Source organism: Alligator sinensis, unplaced genomic scaffold (assembly GCF_000455745.1).
Source record: "Alligator sinensis unplaced genomic scaffold, ASM45574v1 scaffold1841_1, whole genome shotgun sequence".
Lineage (NCBI taxonomy): Eukaryota > Metazoa > Chordata > Crocodylia > Alligatoridae > Alligator > Alligator sinensis.
The window spans coordinates 240,232-255,574 of NW_005843034.1; the positions used below are offsets into that span (position 1 = coordinate 240,232).

At 41.7% G+C, this 15,343-nt stretch overlaps 1 protein-coding gene across 3 annotated transcripts in view; it reads left to right on the forward strand.

The window, feature by feature from the left end:
- The window catches only part of DNA2 (DNA replication helicase/nuclease 2), a 36,994-nt gene that overhangs the window by 8,172 nt on the left and 13,479 nt on the right, over positions 1–15,343 (forward strand). For all 3 annotated transcript variants that reach the window (XM_025193243.1, XM_006036852.3, XM_025193244.1), the window contains 9 exons: positions 2,731–2,862; positions 5,776–5,992; positions 7,471–7,588; positions 7,983–8,148; positions 9,101–9,295; positions 10,534–10,764; positions 11,356–11,472; positions 11,565–11,674; positions 12,924–13,033. In XM_025193243.1, coding sequence (XP_025049028.1) covers positions 2,731–2,862; positions 5,776–5,992; positions 7,471–7,588; positions 7,983–8,148; positions 9,101–9,295; positions 10,534–10,764; positions 11,356–11,472; positions 11,565–11,674; positions 12,924–13,033 — 1,396 coding nt within the window. The remainder of the gene's footprint in view (positions 1–2,730; positions 2,863–5,775; positions 5,993–7,470; positions 7,589–7,982; positions 8,149–9,100; positions 9,296–10,533; positions 10,765–11,355; positions 11,473–11,564; positions 11,675–12,923; positions 13,034–15,343) is intronic.

Consider the following 15,343-nt stretch of genomic DNA (forward strand, 5'->3'; position numbering starts at 1 on the left):
GGCAGGAAGGCAGGGACTGTGCCATGGGGCCAGGGCTGATGGGGTTCCAGGGTGGGGCGGCAGGAGCAGAGGGCCCTGGCTGGCAGAACTCTATGGAGCAAGGCTGGGCTGTGCCGTCACAGAGCAGGGAGCTCGCCTAGCTCCTATAGAGCCCCTGCCAGCCTGGACCCCATGCTCCTGCTGCCGTGCCTTGGGCCCCCTCTGGCCCTGGCTCTGGAGCACTGGCGCAGGCCCCATGCTCCTGCCTAGCTGTTGCTGTGCTCCTACCTGCCTGCCCACTGCCAGTTTCCCCTCTGCTTGCTGCTGCTGCCACCGCCATTTCACCGCTTTTCCGCCCACTGCTACTGCTTCTTTCCACCCCCCTGCCTGCCAGTCAGCCACCCCAGCACTCGTGGTTCCTGGCTGCATTGCTGGGATTGCAGGACGTAGCAGGAGCTGGCCTGGCCTCGCCCCCGTGATTCTTGGCTGGCTCTGTGCTGGCCAGGCCGGGCTGGCTCCTGCTGCATCCTGCGGTTCCAGCCATGCAGCTGGGAACCGCGTGGTGATGGAGTGGTGGGTGCCAAGGGGTGGAGGGGTAGCGGATGGGAAGGTAGGGAGGCAGCAAGAGAAGGGCAGCAGTGGCAGACAGGAGGGGGAGGTGGCAGGGGGCGGGCGGGAGCATGGGGCTTGTGCTGGTGCCCCAGGGCCAGGAGCAGCAGGAGTGCAGAACCTGGGCTGGCAGGGGCTCCACTTGTCATGGGCCATGAGCACCCTAAGGCCTCATGGCCTCCTACTACTGCTGCTGGTGGTGGCAGGGGGCTATGGGCAATCAGGGAGGGGTGTGTGTGTGTTTATAGGGCAAGTCCCACACCTCACCACACATGTATCCACACCCTAGCCATCCTCCCCTCCACACATGCCACAACCCTCCCCAGTCACCTTATCCCCCACAAACCCCATACTCCCCCACACCTCACATATCCACACACACCCATGCCCCTCATTCCCCCCCCACCCCACAATATACAAGAATAAGACTTCATTTTACACTATTATGCAATCACCTCTATGTATAAAATGCAAACACATGTAAACCAGGACAAAAATATTTTTTGAAATCAAATTAATGAATGTTGTAGTAGATGTTTGATTTTTAGAATATAATTTGGTATTTTTCTGGTTTCAAGATGGCAAACTCCGTTGCTGAAAGGCGTAGTTCTGGGGCAAGGGGAGGGACTTCTGGTGGCAAAGGTCATTGGGGGTGGGACTTCCAGTCCCCAAATGGCAACTGGAGGCTACCCATGTGGCCCTCAACAGCTTGCCAAAACTTGGTAAGTGTCCCTCCAGCTGAAATAATTGCCTATCCCTGCTTTAGGACAGTTATACTTGACCTCAACGAGAATGAAAATTACGATTTTTGTGCTCTGAGTTGGTAAAGTGCCACTACTTCAATGTAATATTTAGCAGAATATTTCAGATCACAGAAGTACCATATTTACTTCTATGCCACAAACCTTTTTCCCCAAAACCAACCCTCCGAACTTGGGGTGCATATTTGAAGGTGGGAAGCAGATTTCTGCACTGTAATAGTTGCCGCAGCTCTGTTTCTCTCTCTGGCTGCAGAGAGGGAGGACAAGAATGCACTCTGTAGTATTGGAATCAGAAATCTTGTGGTAGAGGCGATTATCTTTTATTAGACCAAATAGATAGTTGCAAAAAAAAATTTCTTTATTTGCAAGCTTTCGGGTTCATGCGCCCTTCCTCGGGCAAAGGAAAATGGAAAGATTTTAAATTTCTCCCAGGTAGAAATGAAACTTAATATTGAACAGGAGAACTGGAGGTTGGTATAAGTTCTCCTGGGTGGAAAGTTTCATTTTATGTAAATTAGGCTTGGATAAACGTTGGAGCAGTCTATTTACCTCAGAGGTGTCTGGTAGCAAGCAGGATGTTGAATTTTGCTTCTTTCTTGTTAAGCTGTTTCATATTGTGCCAGAGGACTGATGATGAAATGGTTCTCCTGGGTTAAGGAAGTTTTGTTATGGTGAAGTTGCTCTTCAAGTACACAAATTTGGCTTGAACAAAAGGCTGGAGCAGGGGTGTTTGCATCCAGGTCTCAGGTTGTTGGATTTTGCATTCTTTTTGTAAAATTATGAAGTTTTCATTTCAAAATGGCTAATTATGATATCTTCCATGTTTCAGGGATATAGGTTGTAGCTGTGTTGGTCTAAAGGCAAAAGCAGTGGCCAGCTGTGGCTGCTCAGTGGCCAGAATCCATTGCTAATCTGCTGCCAATTTGGCAGTGGCTTCCAGGGCTAAAACTCTTTTTGCCAATAATCAGGATCACCTACAGTCAGGATTCAGGAATGACTGGAAAAATATTTTTTCCTTCTTTCTGGATCCCAAAACAAGGTGTGCATTTTACTTGGGTTGTGTGGTAGGCAAGACATATCGTATTTATGTATAAATGTCATCCATGTTTTTTCAGAGTAGCCTTTTAATAATTCTTACACTAGATTATAATTAAATTCCAAAGAAGAGATAAAGGCCCAGTTTTGCAAAGATTTAAACATTTGCTTAAGTTTTATATGCAGATTTAATCTCACAGTGCAGGAATTTAAAATTTGTAAGGCTGCATATAGTCTTGTAAGTACTGGAAGCAAAAGGAAAACATAATTGTGAGTCTTACTATCCTTCACACACTCTCCATTCTTACTTTGTACTTGGTACTTAATGTATCCTTTTGTTCTGCAGGTACCACTTAAATCTGAAACAAGAGGAAATAATGCAAGAGATAGAGGGCTATTTTCCATCATTTTCTAAATGGGCAGAAGATTACATGTGCAAGCCTAGTCAAGATAACCAAAGTAAAATGCAGCTGAAACTGTAAGAAATTAGTACATGTAAATAAAGTTTTTTGTTTTGATCTCACAAATTGTTCACTAGTAAAATTACTTAAAATGGTGTCTCCATATAGCTTTAGTTTAGTTTAATTTTAAAATCCAGAAAGCTTCATCCTTGATTTGTACAAGATTGCACTTAGTGATACAAGACTCACTGAGGACCTCATTGGCTAGAATATGAGCCATATTAGGTGAAGAACTGCTTAGTACATGCTGGGTGCATCTATATATCCAGTTAGCACACCTGAATAAACTTTGAAGCACTTGGTGCCAGAATTTCTTGATCCCAGGTGCAGTGTTTACACATGCTCCTGGGACTGCAGCATGTTGAGCCAGGGCAGCATGGCCCTGGCTGGCAGGGGGCCCAGGGGGTCAGCCTGCCAGCCCAGAGCTGCTGCACCCTGGTTCAGTGTGTTACAGGGGGGCAGGGGCACAAGGGTGCTACAGTGCAGAGGTAGCTGGCAGGCAGGCTGGCTGCCCTGCACTGTAGCACTCTCATGCCTCAACCAGCCCCGGTCACCATCTACACATGTGTTGCGGCAGAGTAAATAACTCCTCTGTAGGATAGTACTTGTGTTGGGCAGTACTATCTTATGGTGGAGTTAATCAGTTTACTTGAGTCTAATAGCACTGTATGTATAGATGGTGACACCTTACTGCTGAGTTGACTAATTAGCTCTACGCTAAAGTTCACGTGTAGCTGCCCCCACTAAGTTGTGTGGTACCATTTTCACTGGTTGAGAAGTAGGGTTATAGGTGATAGAAAATAGCTTTTATTGAACTTTTGGGTTTAGATTCTTCTCTGGGGTACCTTGAGATTCTTTCAAGGGTGTTGTGAGGTGCCACACAATGTTAGTACTGTTAGGTTTGCAAATATGATTTAGAGATTTCAAATAGGAATTCATAGTATTAAGAAGTGTTCTGACCTACTATGGTTTTTCTGAGTTCTGTACAACAGAAGAAATACTCTATTTTTCTGCAGTCAGAAAACAAGTGGAAAAATAAGACCTGTCATTTTCTGAGGGATACCTAGAGTCTAAAAGAGGTTCTCAACCAAGTAATGAGTGTTCTGTTCAGACAAATTTTTATATAGGAAGAACTAGAGTATTTGATCTACTGACTAAACTACAAAAATATTGTGTGTGTATACTAGTGTGTATTGATCTAGCTTTTGTACTTTGTTGCAAGGTTTTTCTTTCTTGCTGAACATGTTTCCTTGCTCACTTCCGTGTAATGGTTAGCTTTCTATTCCCTCCCATAGCACAAAAACTGTGTGTGTGTTTAACAGAGCAAACAAGCAGAACATGGTAATTGCAGGAATTCACCATGACACTAAAGAACTCCAGCTCAAGTAGTTGGAACTTGGAGAGGACCAGCAGGAGAATGAGGCAGAGCTCCACAACCAGCTTGGTTTAAAAAAAAAAAAAAAAAAAAAGAGGAGTTGAGACAAACTTATAGGGGAGGGAAGCAGGGAGAAGAATAGGATAACAGAAAGAGGAGTTTCTGGCTCTCCAGGTATGATGTGGCTGGTTGTCACAGGGGGCTGGGAAGGAAATTTTCTTTTCCTGTAGCTACAGATGTGAGGTGTTTGCTTTTCCAGAAATTTTGCTTTTTTTTTTTTTTTTTTTTTTTTTTAAGTCTTTCTTCGAAGCATTGTGTATTGTCTGCAGTTGAGGTTGGGGATTTTAACTGGGGTGTACTGATGCTCCTGCTGGAATATAAACCTAGAAGATCCTACTCTTCTGCTCAGAGTCAGACCAATTGGTGCCTTTGGGATCAGGAAGGAATTTTACCCCATGGTCAGATTGGCATGGCATGTTAAGGTTTTTGTTTTCCTGTCTGGCTGGGGGCATGGCCTTCTTCCTTGGATCTCTCAAGTGTATTTTAACGAACAACTTCCTGTCCTTGAAGCAGCAGGACATTGATAGTGTCCTTGTCCCTTGCTTTACCTGTGGCAACCTCAGGTGCTCTTGGTGTTTTGGGGCATTGTGTCTGGTAGTTGTGCAACAGGGTTGTTCATTCAGTTTTAAGACTATATTAGAAATGTTTGTCTAGGATGGTTTTGATAGGGGTGATTCTGCCTTGAGCAGGGGATTGGACTAGATGATTTGTGAGGTCTTTACCAGCTCTGTTTTTCTGTAATGATGTGAAACTTTAAGGAAAGTAAATATTTCGGTGCTTAAATTCCTTTTAGAAATCTTTGTTAAAACACTGAGAATAGTAAGGCTGCTTAACTGAAACTTATGGAGGATGGGTCCATTGGTGCTCTTAAAATCAGTTAGGCATGTAACCTTAGGCTCAGGACATGGCTAAATTTGTTACTATTGGTAACTGGGACATTATTTGTCCCAGTTACATTGTGCCTTTTTTGCACTTTGAAAATTCAGATCTGGTTGTTTTTAAAAGAATTCTAATCTCTAGGTTGGAAGAACTTTCTATATGCCAGCAGGCGTGTGTACACGAGATGCCTTAATGTGTAGTGCACTGTTATACTGCGCATTAGTGTGTCACGGCAAAAACCATGCTAATGAGTAGCAGAGCTAATCTACTACACATTAAGCATCACAAAAAAAAAAGCTTGCTTTTGCTGCTGCGCAGTAGCAAATGCGCAGCAGCGAGCACATAGACACACTCAGCGTACAGTTAAATGCAGCCTTACGAGATGAGGAAGGGTAGCTGGAGTGCGTCTTAATATGTTAACCCTCTTAAACTAGTGGTCAGTTTCAGTTGCTTAAATATTTTTACCATTAATAAGAATTCCCTGGTTAGATTTATGTTTTTGTCCCTCTGATATGTCTGTTAAGAGACATGCAGTGTCTTACCTTTTTTAAAGTAGTTTTCCCAACTCTTCAAATGCTGATTAGCTCACTTTTTATGTATTATGCTTTCCTTTTAGATCAAGTGGTGGAAAAAAGGATTTATCTTGTAATATTGAAATTACACAGGTCCTAGATATCGAAGAGAATATCTGGTCTCCCAGGTTTGGACTAAAGGGCAAGCTTGATGTTACTGTTGGTGTGAAAATACATCATAGCTCTGGAACTCAGTATAAGATAATGCCTTTGGAACTTAAAACTGGCAAGGAATCCAACTCTATAGAGCATAGAAGTCAGGTATAAATATCAAATGTTTTTATATGGATTATAGTATTCTATTTTTTCTCTTGATCTGATAATCCTGTTGTGCATAAACATGTTCCACAAACATTTAATATTATGGGTGAAGTATGATAAACTCAAGGCTGTTCTTATGAAATGAACTAAGGAGTGGGATACTGCTTACAAATGCCACTTCAGTGCAAAAGTCCATGCCTCCCTGAGAAAAAAGGAGGTAACCTGTATAAGAAACTCTGTTTGTTCCTTTTTCCTTGAATTATTTGGGCAGTGGGTCATAAGGGAACTTCTTACAGAAGAGAATGTGAAGCTTACTAGGTTAACCACATATACCCAAGTAGGTCCAAATGGGGCCAGGAATATAGTGTGGAGACTTATGTCACCCAGAGCCTTTGTGAGAGGCTCTTCAGAAGAGATGATGCAACTTGGAAGTGTTGCATCTTGTAAGGGATTTCTGCAGGACTGGAGCAGGTGTGAAGTGTACAGTCATTCCTTCCTGTTTCACGTGTATACCTGGTATGGGGGAGAAACCTTTGGGCTAGAAGAGGGGAAAGAAAGTGTGGCAGAGATAACTGAATATGCATATTTACTTTTTAAACAAATAAATAAATGGTTATTACGTTTGCATTTGAAGAGACTTTTCATATTAAGAAAGATGCTTCAAAATTAAAAGGTATCAGTGGATGCATCTACACATGAAATTAACGTGACAGAATAAACTCCAGAGCCGTTCAAGCTGGAGTCAGCTGCTCCGAGGTGCAGTGTCTACAAGTGTGCTCAGGACTGCAGCAATTTGAGCTGGGGTAGAGCAGTCCCAGGTGGGCAAGGGGCCCAGGGGGTTGACTCCAGGTGGTGGCAGAGGGGCTGGCAGGAGCCAGGGGTCAGTCTCCCAGCTGGCTGAACTGACGATGCAATTTGCGCCTGGCATTTACAATCCACGCATGCATTTAATCATACTTAATGACTTTGTTGTGAAATAATACTGTCCCCAGCAGTACTATTTTACACCGGAGTTAATTTACTGTGCTGTAATACCAGCGCATGTGTAGACTGTGACACTTCGTTACAGAGCTAATTAGTCTACTCTGCAATAAAATGCACGTGTAGATGCACCCAGTCAGATTTATTTACTTTTAGATCTTGCTAGCAATAGTAAGGCTGCTTAACTGAAATTTATGGAGCATGGGTCCACCAGGGGCTCTTCAAATCAGTTAGGCATGTAACCTTAGGCTCAGGACATGGCTAAATTTGTTACTGTTGGTAACTGGGAGGTTATGACAGGATGGATCACTTTATGCATATCCTGTTTCTTATACTTCTCCAAAACAGCTGTCTTGCAGACAGGATACTGGGCTAGATGGACCTTTGGTCTGGACCATTATGGCAGTTCTAATGTATGTCCTTATCACTGCATTCCCATAACTGGTGTGTACTACATAGACAATACATTTGAATATATTGTACGAATATGTTTTCAGGTTATACTATATACACTTTTGAGCCAGGAACGAAGGATGGATCCTGAGGCTGGACTTCTTCTCTACCTTAAAACTGGTAATATGCATACTGTGCCTGGCAATCGTTTGGATAGGAGAGGTAAATGTTCCAGGAACATTATATGTGATTTACTCTTATGTTTACTCTACATTTTTTTCTTTAATGCTATCATTTATGAATATACTGTTCATTCTTAAAAAAAAAAAAAAAAAAAAATGTATTGGCTGAGAGAGTAATTTTTGGAATTTTAATTGATTGTTGAGATGAAGCACTCTGCTCAAAATGAGTAAAACCTGCTTTCTAGAATAATCTTGGATTAAAAGAAAATGCATTTTTGGTCTCTGAATTTATATGATGAACGTTGTCCTGGGTCACTTGCCACATACGTGCCCTTATATAATCAAAGCAATTAATAGGTGTTAAAAACATCTTATGTATTGTTTCTAATAATCTCAGAACCCTACCACCTCAGCACTTCCTCTTTTCTTTACAGAACTAATAAAGTTAAGAAACCAACTGGCCTCCTATTTAGTCCATAATGTGTGTAAATCTGCGATGGGAAATAAGCAGACACAGCTTGCGTCCTTGCCTCCTGTAATTAATGACAGTCAAGCCTGTAAATACTGCTCACAAATGCACAACTGTGTTCTTTATAGCAGGTGACCCATCAACTATTTTAGGTTTTGTGTAGTAAACGACTTTAGTAGATTAATTCTATATTTTTATTGGTTGATACAGTGGTGAGATCACAATACTGATAGACTGTATGTGTATTTGTATGAAATAACGTTCTCCACTCAAGTGCTGGATGTGGGAAAGGTGCAATTTTGAAAATTCTGGCCATTAGATTTATTGATAATCTTGCATGTCCAGATCTTCTGGTGGGGACATATGTTCCCACACACCTATACAGCAGTTTCTAAATTCAAAATTACTTTGTTCTTGTAGTATTTCCCTTCTTATTCAGATTAGTAGCATTATCCATTTGATAGGACCCATAAACTTTCTTGGTGATTCCAGATTATTCACTTCTAAAACTTGATTTTATATGCCCCCCCCAGCAGTTTGCTATTATCAAGAGTCTCTGGGTGTTGCCTCTGAAACTTCTTTCAGTGCAAGCCCAATTATATTTCATATATAAATAAATATGAAGATACTGATATTTTTTAGGAGCATTAATATGCATAATATTAAAAAGGTATATAAAGGCATTTTAATAGTGGATCCTTTACCAAAAACAATTTGGTTAAGCTGTTGAGAACATTTTTATTTCTTATATAATGCTGTGTTTGAATTATAGTTCAGGAAATCACTGTGCTTTGTATCTATAGTCATTCTGTCATTACAGAGATAATTTTAGTCACTAATTTGAGACTTTTCATGTGAATAAGGGGTATGGGTTCTATATATAGACTTACTTGCCCACATACAAAGAGGTAGATTTAGACTATGAGATTCTTCCCCTAGATTTTACTTTGTTAAACAGTAATCTTATTTTATCATTTGGAGTTTTTGTCTCCTATACATGTTTCATTAACTTTATTAAGCCTAGATAGACATGAAAGAAGAAGAAGCTAAAAACTGACTCCTACTACATTTGTAAAATTTTAGAGCTGTAGAGCAACAGATGGATGATATCATAATTCCTTCTGCTATGATACCCGTTATAGACCGAGAGACCCAGCATCTGAAACTCTCTCATTTGCAGTATTTCAATCTGTGGTATCTAATGTTAACCTTGGAGTTGCAAGCTGGAGAGGGTAAAAAAGGATATAAAAATATATGGATGATGCCTGCTTCAGAAAGGTAAGATGGAATATTAATATGGCTCCATTGTAGGGACCATATAATCATTGTACATAGCAGATGCTTTTCTAACAGGGAATGAGGGAATTATTTGAAGACAGCTGTTCCCTGCTTGGTTTCTTAGACCTTGTTTTCCCTGCAAGAGATTAGATTGTTCTTCTAATGTTTGGAAAAAGACTATGAATCATGGTTGCCTGAGATGCGTCAATTATACTCTGGGCGAGGACTACCAAAGGCTTTGGGCCAGTACAGTTGTTAGTGTGTTACCAACAGTCTGTTACTAGAAATTTAAAGCCACAAAAAACCCATGATACTGCTTTCTGTAAACTGTGCTTTGCTGTCTCATTTTTATAGGTTTGAATGTGCTGTTTTTTTTCTTGGCCCCACTTCTGTGATATATATGAGACTGAGACTGGATAATGCCTTCTACCTCAATTAATGACACTGTCTCCTTATCTGACACTGTTGAGCTTTGGATCATATTGTGTGCTGTGGCTCTGCAAAAGGTGGTTAAAAGTGGACTGAGATGTCTTCCCATTAGAATCAGCACAGTAGTTCTTTTTGGATTTCTTCTAGCAGCTGTAGAAGACATTGGTTAAAGGCAATTGGACTGTTTATGAAACATGCATAATATTTGCCTGTTACTACTCAGGGACCACAGGCAAATATCAGCACCTGGTTTACTAAAAACATAAGGCTCTATTTCACTACTTGGTTGAATGGCTTGGAGCTTCAGAACATAAAGGAGAACTACAGGGCTTGTTTTGTGATGCTTTTTTAAAAATGGTCTATGGTGTGATCCTTTGTCAGGGAGTCTAACATTAAAGCTTTTTAATAAATATAAAACAAATTATGATTGCTTATAGTTTCTCACTATTTAATTTTGGTGGGAGAACAATTGGAATGGCAGCATAACATTTGTTTAATACAAAATCTCAAAGTTGAAAAGGTAATGATTGTTGTATTCTTATTTAAATAATACAATAGGAATTCTATAGTGAAATTCTGCATCAAGCCCATAACTTCTGGTTGAGCTAAAGAGTATATTTTAAGAAGACAGTCATTTTTTAATTGAATACAACCTTATAATGTAAGTAGTTCATTTTCCTGTGGAAGGAAGTCAAGTCAGCATGTTCACAGGAGATTAAAACTGATAAGTGTTTCAGAGTTTAAAAAAAAAAGGAAAAAAAATCAATGCTGCTTGTACTTTATTATTATTGTTCTTGCTCTTTTCATAGAGAGAAGTCTGGAGATTGCATTGGAAACATGATCAGAATGGAACAGGTACAGGAAGTGTCTGATGGGCAGTATCTTCATTATTTCCAGCATAAAAGTGGTGCCTTGCCAGGAACAAACCTGTTGGTAGGTGACAGAGTTGTTGTGAGTGGAGAGGAGAAGACTTTACTTGGCTTGGCTGCTGGTTATGTTAAAGAAGTCAACATGACAAAAGTCTCTTGTTTATTGGACAGGTAATATAAAAGGAGGAAGAAAAGTGTGGCAATTTGAAAGGAGGTTTTAACTTTAGCATTAAAAAGGTTATTGTGATGTCTAAAACTTTCTAAGAGATCTGTTTTTGGTGCAGTCTTTCTGCCTGCCAACCCCCCCCCCCCCCCCCCCCCAAATCTTATGAGTTAATGATAAAATAAGATTAAGCCTGAAACTTCCTGGTTTTCTGCTTTTTATTTATTTTTTGTATGTGGTTGATTTACAGCTGTTCCTAAGCTGTTGGTCAATAAGTAAAACTGGTGATGTAAGTGGAGTTCTGAAGAATGTTTTGTGACATTGATGTCAAGTTCTTATAGCTTGTGTAGACACCAGGGTCACCCTACTTCTTTCTTGTATTTTGCTGTTAACATCATACATTTTTAAATCGGGCTTCATTGATCATATTCTGCTGAGATTAATTTTTAAGGGTAGGAAACTCTTGGTTCACACGGTCTATGAACTTAAGCCAGTGGACTGTCAGTGCACTTATCAAGCTTTTATGAGCAACAAGCAGATAAACATAGAAATAAATGCAAATTTATAGTTTGTTTTACTATCCCAATAATGTCTTTCAGGAACCTTTCAAAACTCCCTAAAAACACAATATTTAGGTTAGATCACGAAGAAGGTGGTTTCGGTATAGATGTCCCTCTAGGAAATCTTTCTAAACTGATGGAAAACTCTTCTGCCAGGTTAGTAGAATTGAATTACCTCCAGTTCTCTAGTGATTTATGTAAATATTCCCACTCTCAGCAATTTTGACAAATTTTTTTTTTCTCTATAGTGAAAAACTTCGCAGTTTAATAATTGACTTCCGCAAACCCCAGTTTATCCAGCACTTGAGCTCTGTTCTTCCTCCTGAGGCAAAGGAAACTGTTGCAAATATTTTAAAGGGTATAAACTATATTTAATTTATGTTGCAGTATGGTCTTTTCCTTGGTGATGAGACTTCTTATATACATTGTTTGATATATTATTTAAAAATATCCTTTTTGTCAAAGCATCTATATCAATAAAATGTAAACCTTTTCACTTGAAGACTCAACAATACAATCTTCTTCTCAAAAGATGGAAGATTCCAATTTGCCCTTATTCCTACACCTAAATTTATTATAGGCCAGCAAAAAAGCCTTGAAAAATATATATTTTTGTGCCTTCTAAGCTTTGATTTCATTAGACAACCAGAGGAACTCAGTGAATTTAACTCCTGCAGTGGGACATAAATGGTTCATCTGCTAAATGATTGGGTTCCAGCCATCTAAAACAGATGCTGGAAGGAGGTGATATAAAGCCATTGCCAAACAGTGTTCTGTATTTGTAGTGGCCAGCCCCATGATGAGTCATGTTTAGGTACTTATACAAGGTAGCTCCAGATCTTAGGGCTTTTGAAATAAGCTAGTTTGGCTTTAGTTTCAAAGACCATTGTGTTGAGATCTGCACCAGATAAGAACTTTCACAGCCTCTGGGCCAGTTGCAAAAGGAATAGGGGATGGGTGGTAGAAGCACTGTGTATAGTAGAGAATTCAGTGGAAGTAATGGGTCAAGAATGATTAGGGTCACAGAATGGTGGCAAATGTTGAAGATGTTGCCTTCCAATAGAAAGTGCATTTGCAAACTACCCATTTGTTTAAATGTTTCATTCTGGCAATCTATATTTATAGATTTTGTGGGGGATAGTCCAAGCTTAGTAGCTTGAGTCTATTCTTCATCTTCAGGCACTAGGAAAGTTCAGTCTGTACTACCCATAAGTAATACAGACCAGAGCATGTTGGTATACCATTTCCCTTGGCAGCCATGCATACATGCTAAACAGATGTGACAAAATGGAAACATATTTGGCATCTCTTGAAGAAGAGTACTGGTAAGAAATAATAATTAAAAACCACAGAAAGACCCTCTAAAACACTAATATGATAAAAAATGTGTTTCCCTGAAGCCAGGATAGAGAGCAATACTTGTTGCCTACTTAGTTTTAAAGAACCTTCAGATGTGCTATAGTGTTTGAAGTAGTTTTATAAAAAGATCTTGCAGAATTACTTTACGTAGTCTCTATGTTTAAGCATTTGGTAGCTAGGGAGAGAAACTTCAACAGCTTAGGTAAAATTAATTGCAAATGTTTTACTTTTTTCCTTTTCTGATTAAGGTCTGAATAAACCTCAGAAACAGGCGATGAAACAAGTCTTACTTTCAAAAGATTACACTCTCATTGTGGGCATGCCTGGAACAGGAAAAACTACTACAATATGTGCTCTAGTAAGATCATAATATGGCTTAAAATTAACAGTTTATTTCTAACACATGGGGTGGGATAAGCATGAGCGGGTTCATATAAAGTGCCATTTTCTTTTTGTGACCTGTACAGAACTACTGTCTGCACCATTTAAATGAAACAAATATGGAGTCTCTTTTGAAACAAAATGGCATTGCTAGAACCATAAAATGAATTTAGTGGTCTGGAGGACTTTTTTCCCCCTTTGTTTGTGTTGATGGGGGGAATGAGTGGCAAAATTAACTGTCTTCTTGAATGCTTTGATGCTGTTAGAATCCTGCGGCCCCAGACAAGGGGTGCACTGATAAAGGTTTTCTTGGCCGATACTGATAGCTGATTATTAACCAACTGTATCAGCTGATGCTGATCCAGTAACCAATATTTAATAATGCAAGGCCTTTTAAACTACTGATGTAAACTTTTTTTTTCTTGGCACACTCCAGGAGCCTCCTGTATCATAAATGTATCAGCGTCCTGGTGCTTAAAAATGGCAGTGGTGGTGCTTGAATTAAAGCTCTTTGAATGAGCACGTTCAAGCACCGCCACCACCATTTTTAAGGACAGGGACACTGATGCATGAGATGTGACACTTTAATCCAGCGGTTCTCAGAGCTGCTCAAATTTAAAGTGCCACCCCCCCAACCCCATGGAGCACATGTAAAAATGCCAAGGGACAGTTGTCTAACCCTGCCCAGCAGGGCTGAGGGGAAAGGTGTGAGCCTTCCTGGCTGCCCAGGGCTGCGTGGTCTCTGGGCCAGGTGTCTGGTCTCTCTGTCCAGGGCAGGGCCATGGGACTACTCCAGAAGGGGAGAAACCAGGCCTCTCCTCCCCTGCAGCCAGGCCCCAGGAGCTGGACTCATGTGGGGGAAGGGCCCCTTCCTTTTCTGGTGCTGCTGCTGTCAGGGGCAGGACAAGCCTTTGTGCCCCGTAGGGGAGTCTGAATGTACCTGACCCGGGAAAGGCAGGACCCAACTGGGCTGAGGGTTGGGTGATGCATGCCCGCCTCTCCTTCCTGCTCCCCTCCCTGCCACAGCTGAAGCAGAGCTGAGCAGGGCGAGGGCAGATGCAGGCTGCTTGCTGTGGGCTCGGGTCTCTACCCTGCTGCCTTTGCCCTGGGAGCCCCATACCAGCCATATGTCCCTTGCCTGCCTGGCAGTGGGAGGCACAACTCACCAACCCCCCACTGCCAGGTGGGCAGGCGGTGTGCCGGAGCAGGGCTCCTGAGGGAAAGGCAGCAGAGCGAAGGGCCCTGAGCACATAGTGAACAGCCCACATCTGCTCCATGCACAAATATGGGGAGACGCATGCCTCCCCTGTGAGGTGCATGCAGCAGCAGGGAATTGCCTGTCCGTGTCGTGTCGTTTCCCCCACCCTGGCTGAGATGCCTGTGGCTCTGTCCTGCTCTAGCCCTGATGCATCACTCTGGCTGGGCAGTGTCCCTAGCCCCTGCTGTTGCCTCCCTTCCTCCCTCACTATGGGCATTGATCTGCCCCTGCCACCCCTTCCCCTCCACAGACTTACCTGCGGGGACCTGCTCTCCACTCTGTCTGGCTGTATTCCTGCCAGGTACGTGTGTTTGGCCACACACATTCACATGAACCCCTTTCCTCCTGCTCCTGGCAGCCCCAAGGAGGACCCCTTGCAGCCTGGAATGCTGCCTGCCTGCAAGGGGAAACTTGCTGTTTCCTGAGGGAACCCAGGCATTAAGGGGGTCCAGCCCCGTGGGGGAGAGGGACCCAGGTGTCCAGGGGCCTGGCCAGGAGGCATAATTATTAGTAAGCATTATTGGCTGCAATGACCATAAAAAGCTGGTAGCCGAGTAATGTCCCTTTAATCAGTGCTGATTGGATAAGCAACTAATATATTGGTGCACCTCTACGCCAGGCTATATCAAAACTTTGCAATTTTTAATCGGATATGAGGTTTGGGGAGAGACGCATAATAAACAGTGGGTTCAGTATGAAAATCTGATGGTTTTGCATACATTAAGATATTAAGCAGCTGTAGAGTACAAACTCCTCATGTTATGTGGTATGCTTATGTTGATTACTTCTTGTAAATTGTGTTGCACTGGTGTGAACTATGTCCAGACAGAGGATTTGCTACAGTGGGTAAAAATCTCAGTGTAGACAGATCCTTACTTAATCATTCTTTCTTCTCACATGCTGTTTAGATCTGTAAAAGGCAATCAGGACTCATAGTAGAGATGATATCTTATAGATTCATAGATGTTAGGGTCGGAAGGGACCTCAATAGATCATCGAGTCCGACCCCCTGCATAGGCAGGAAAGAGT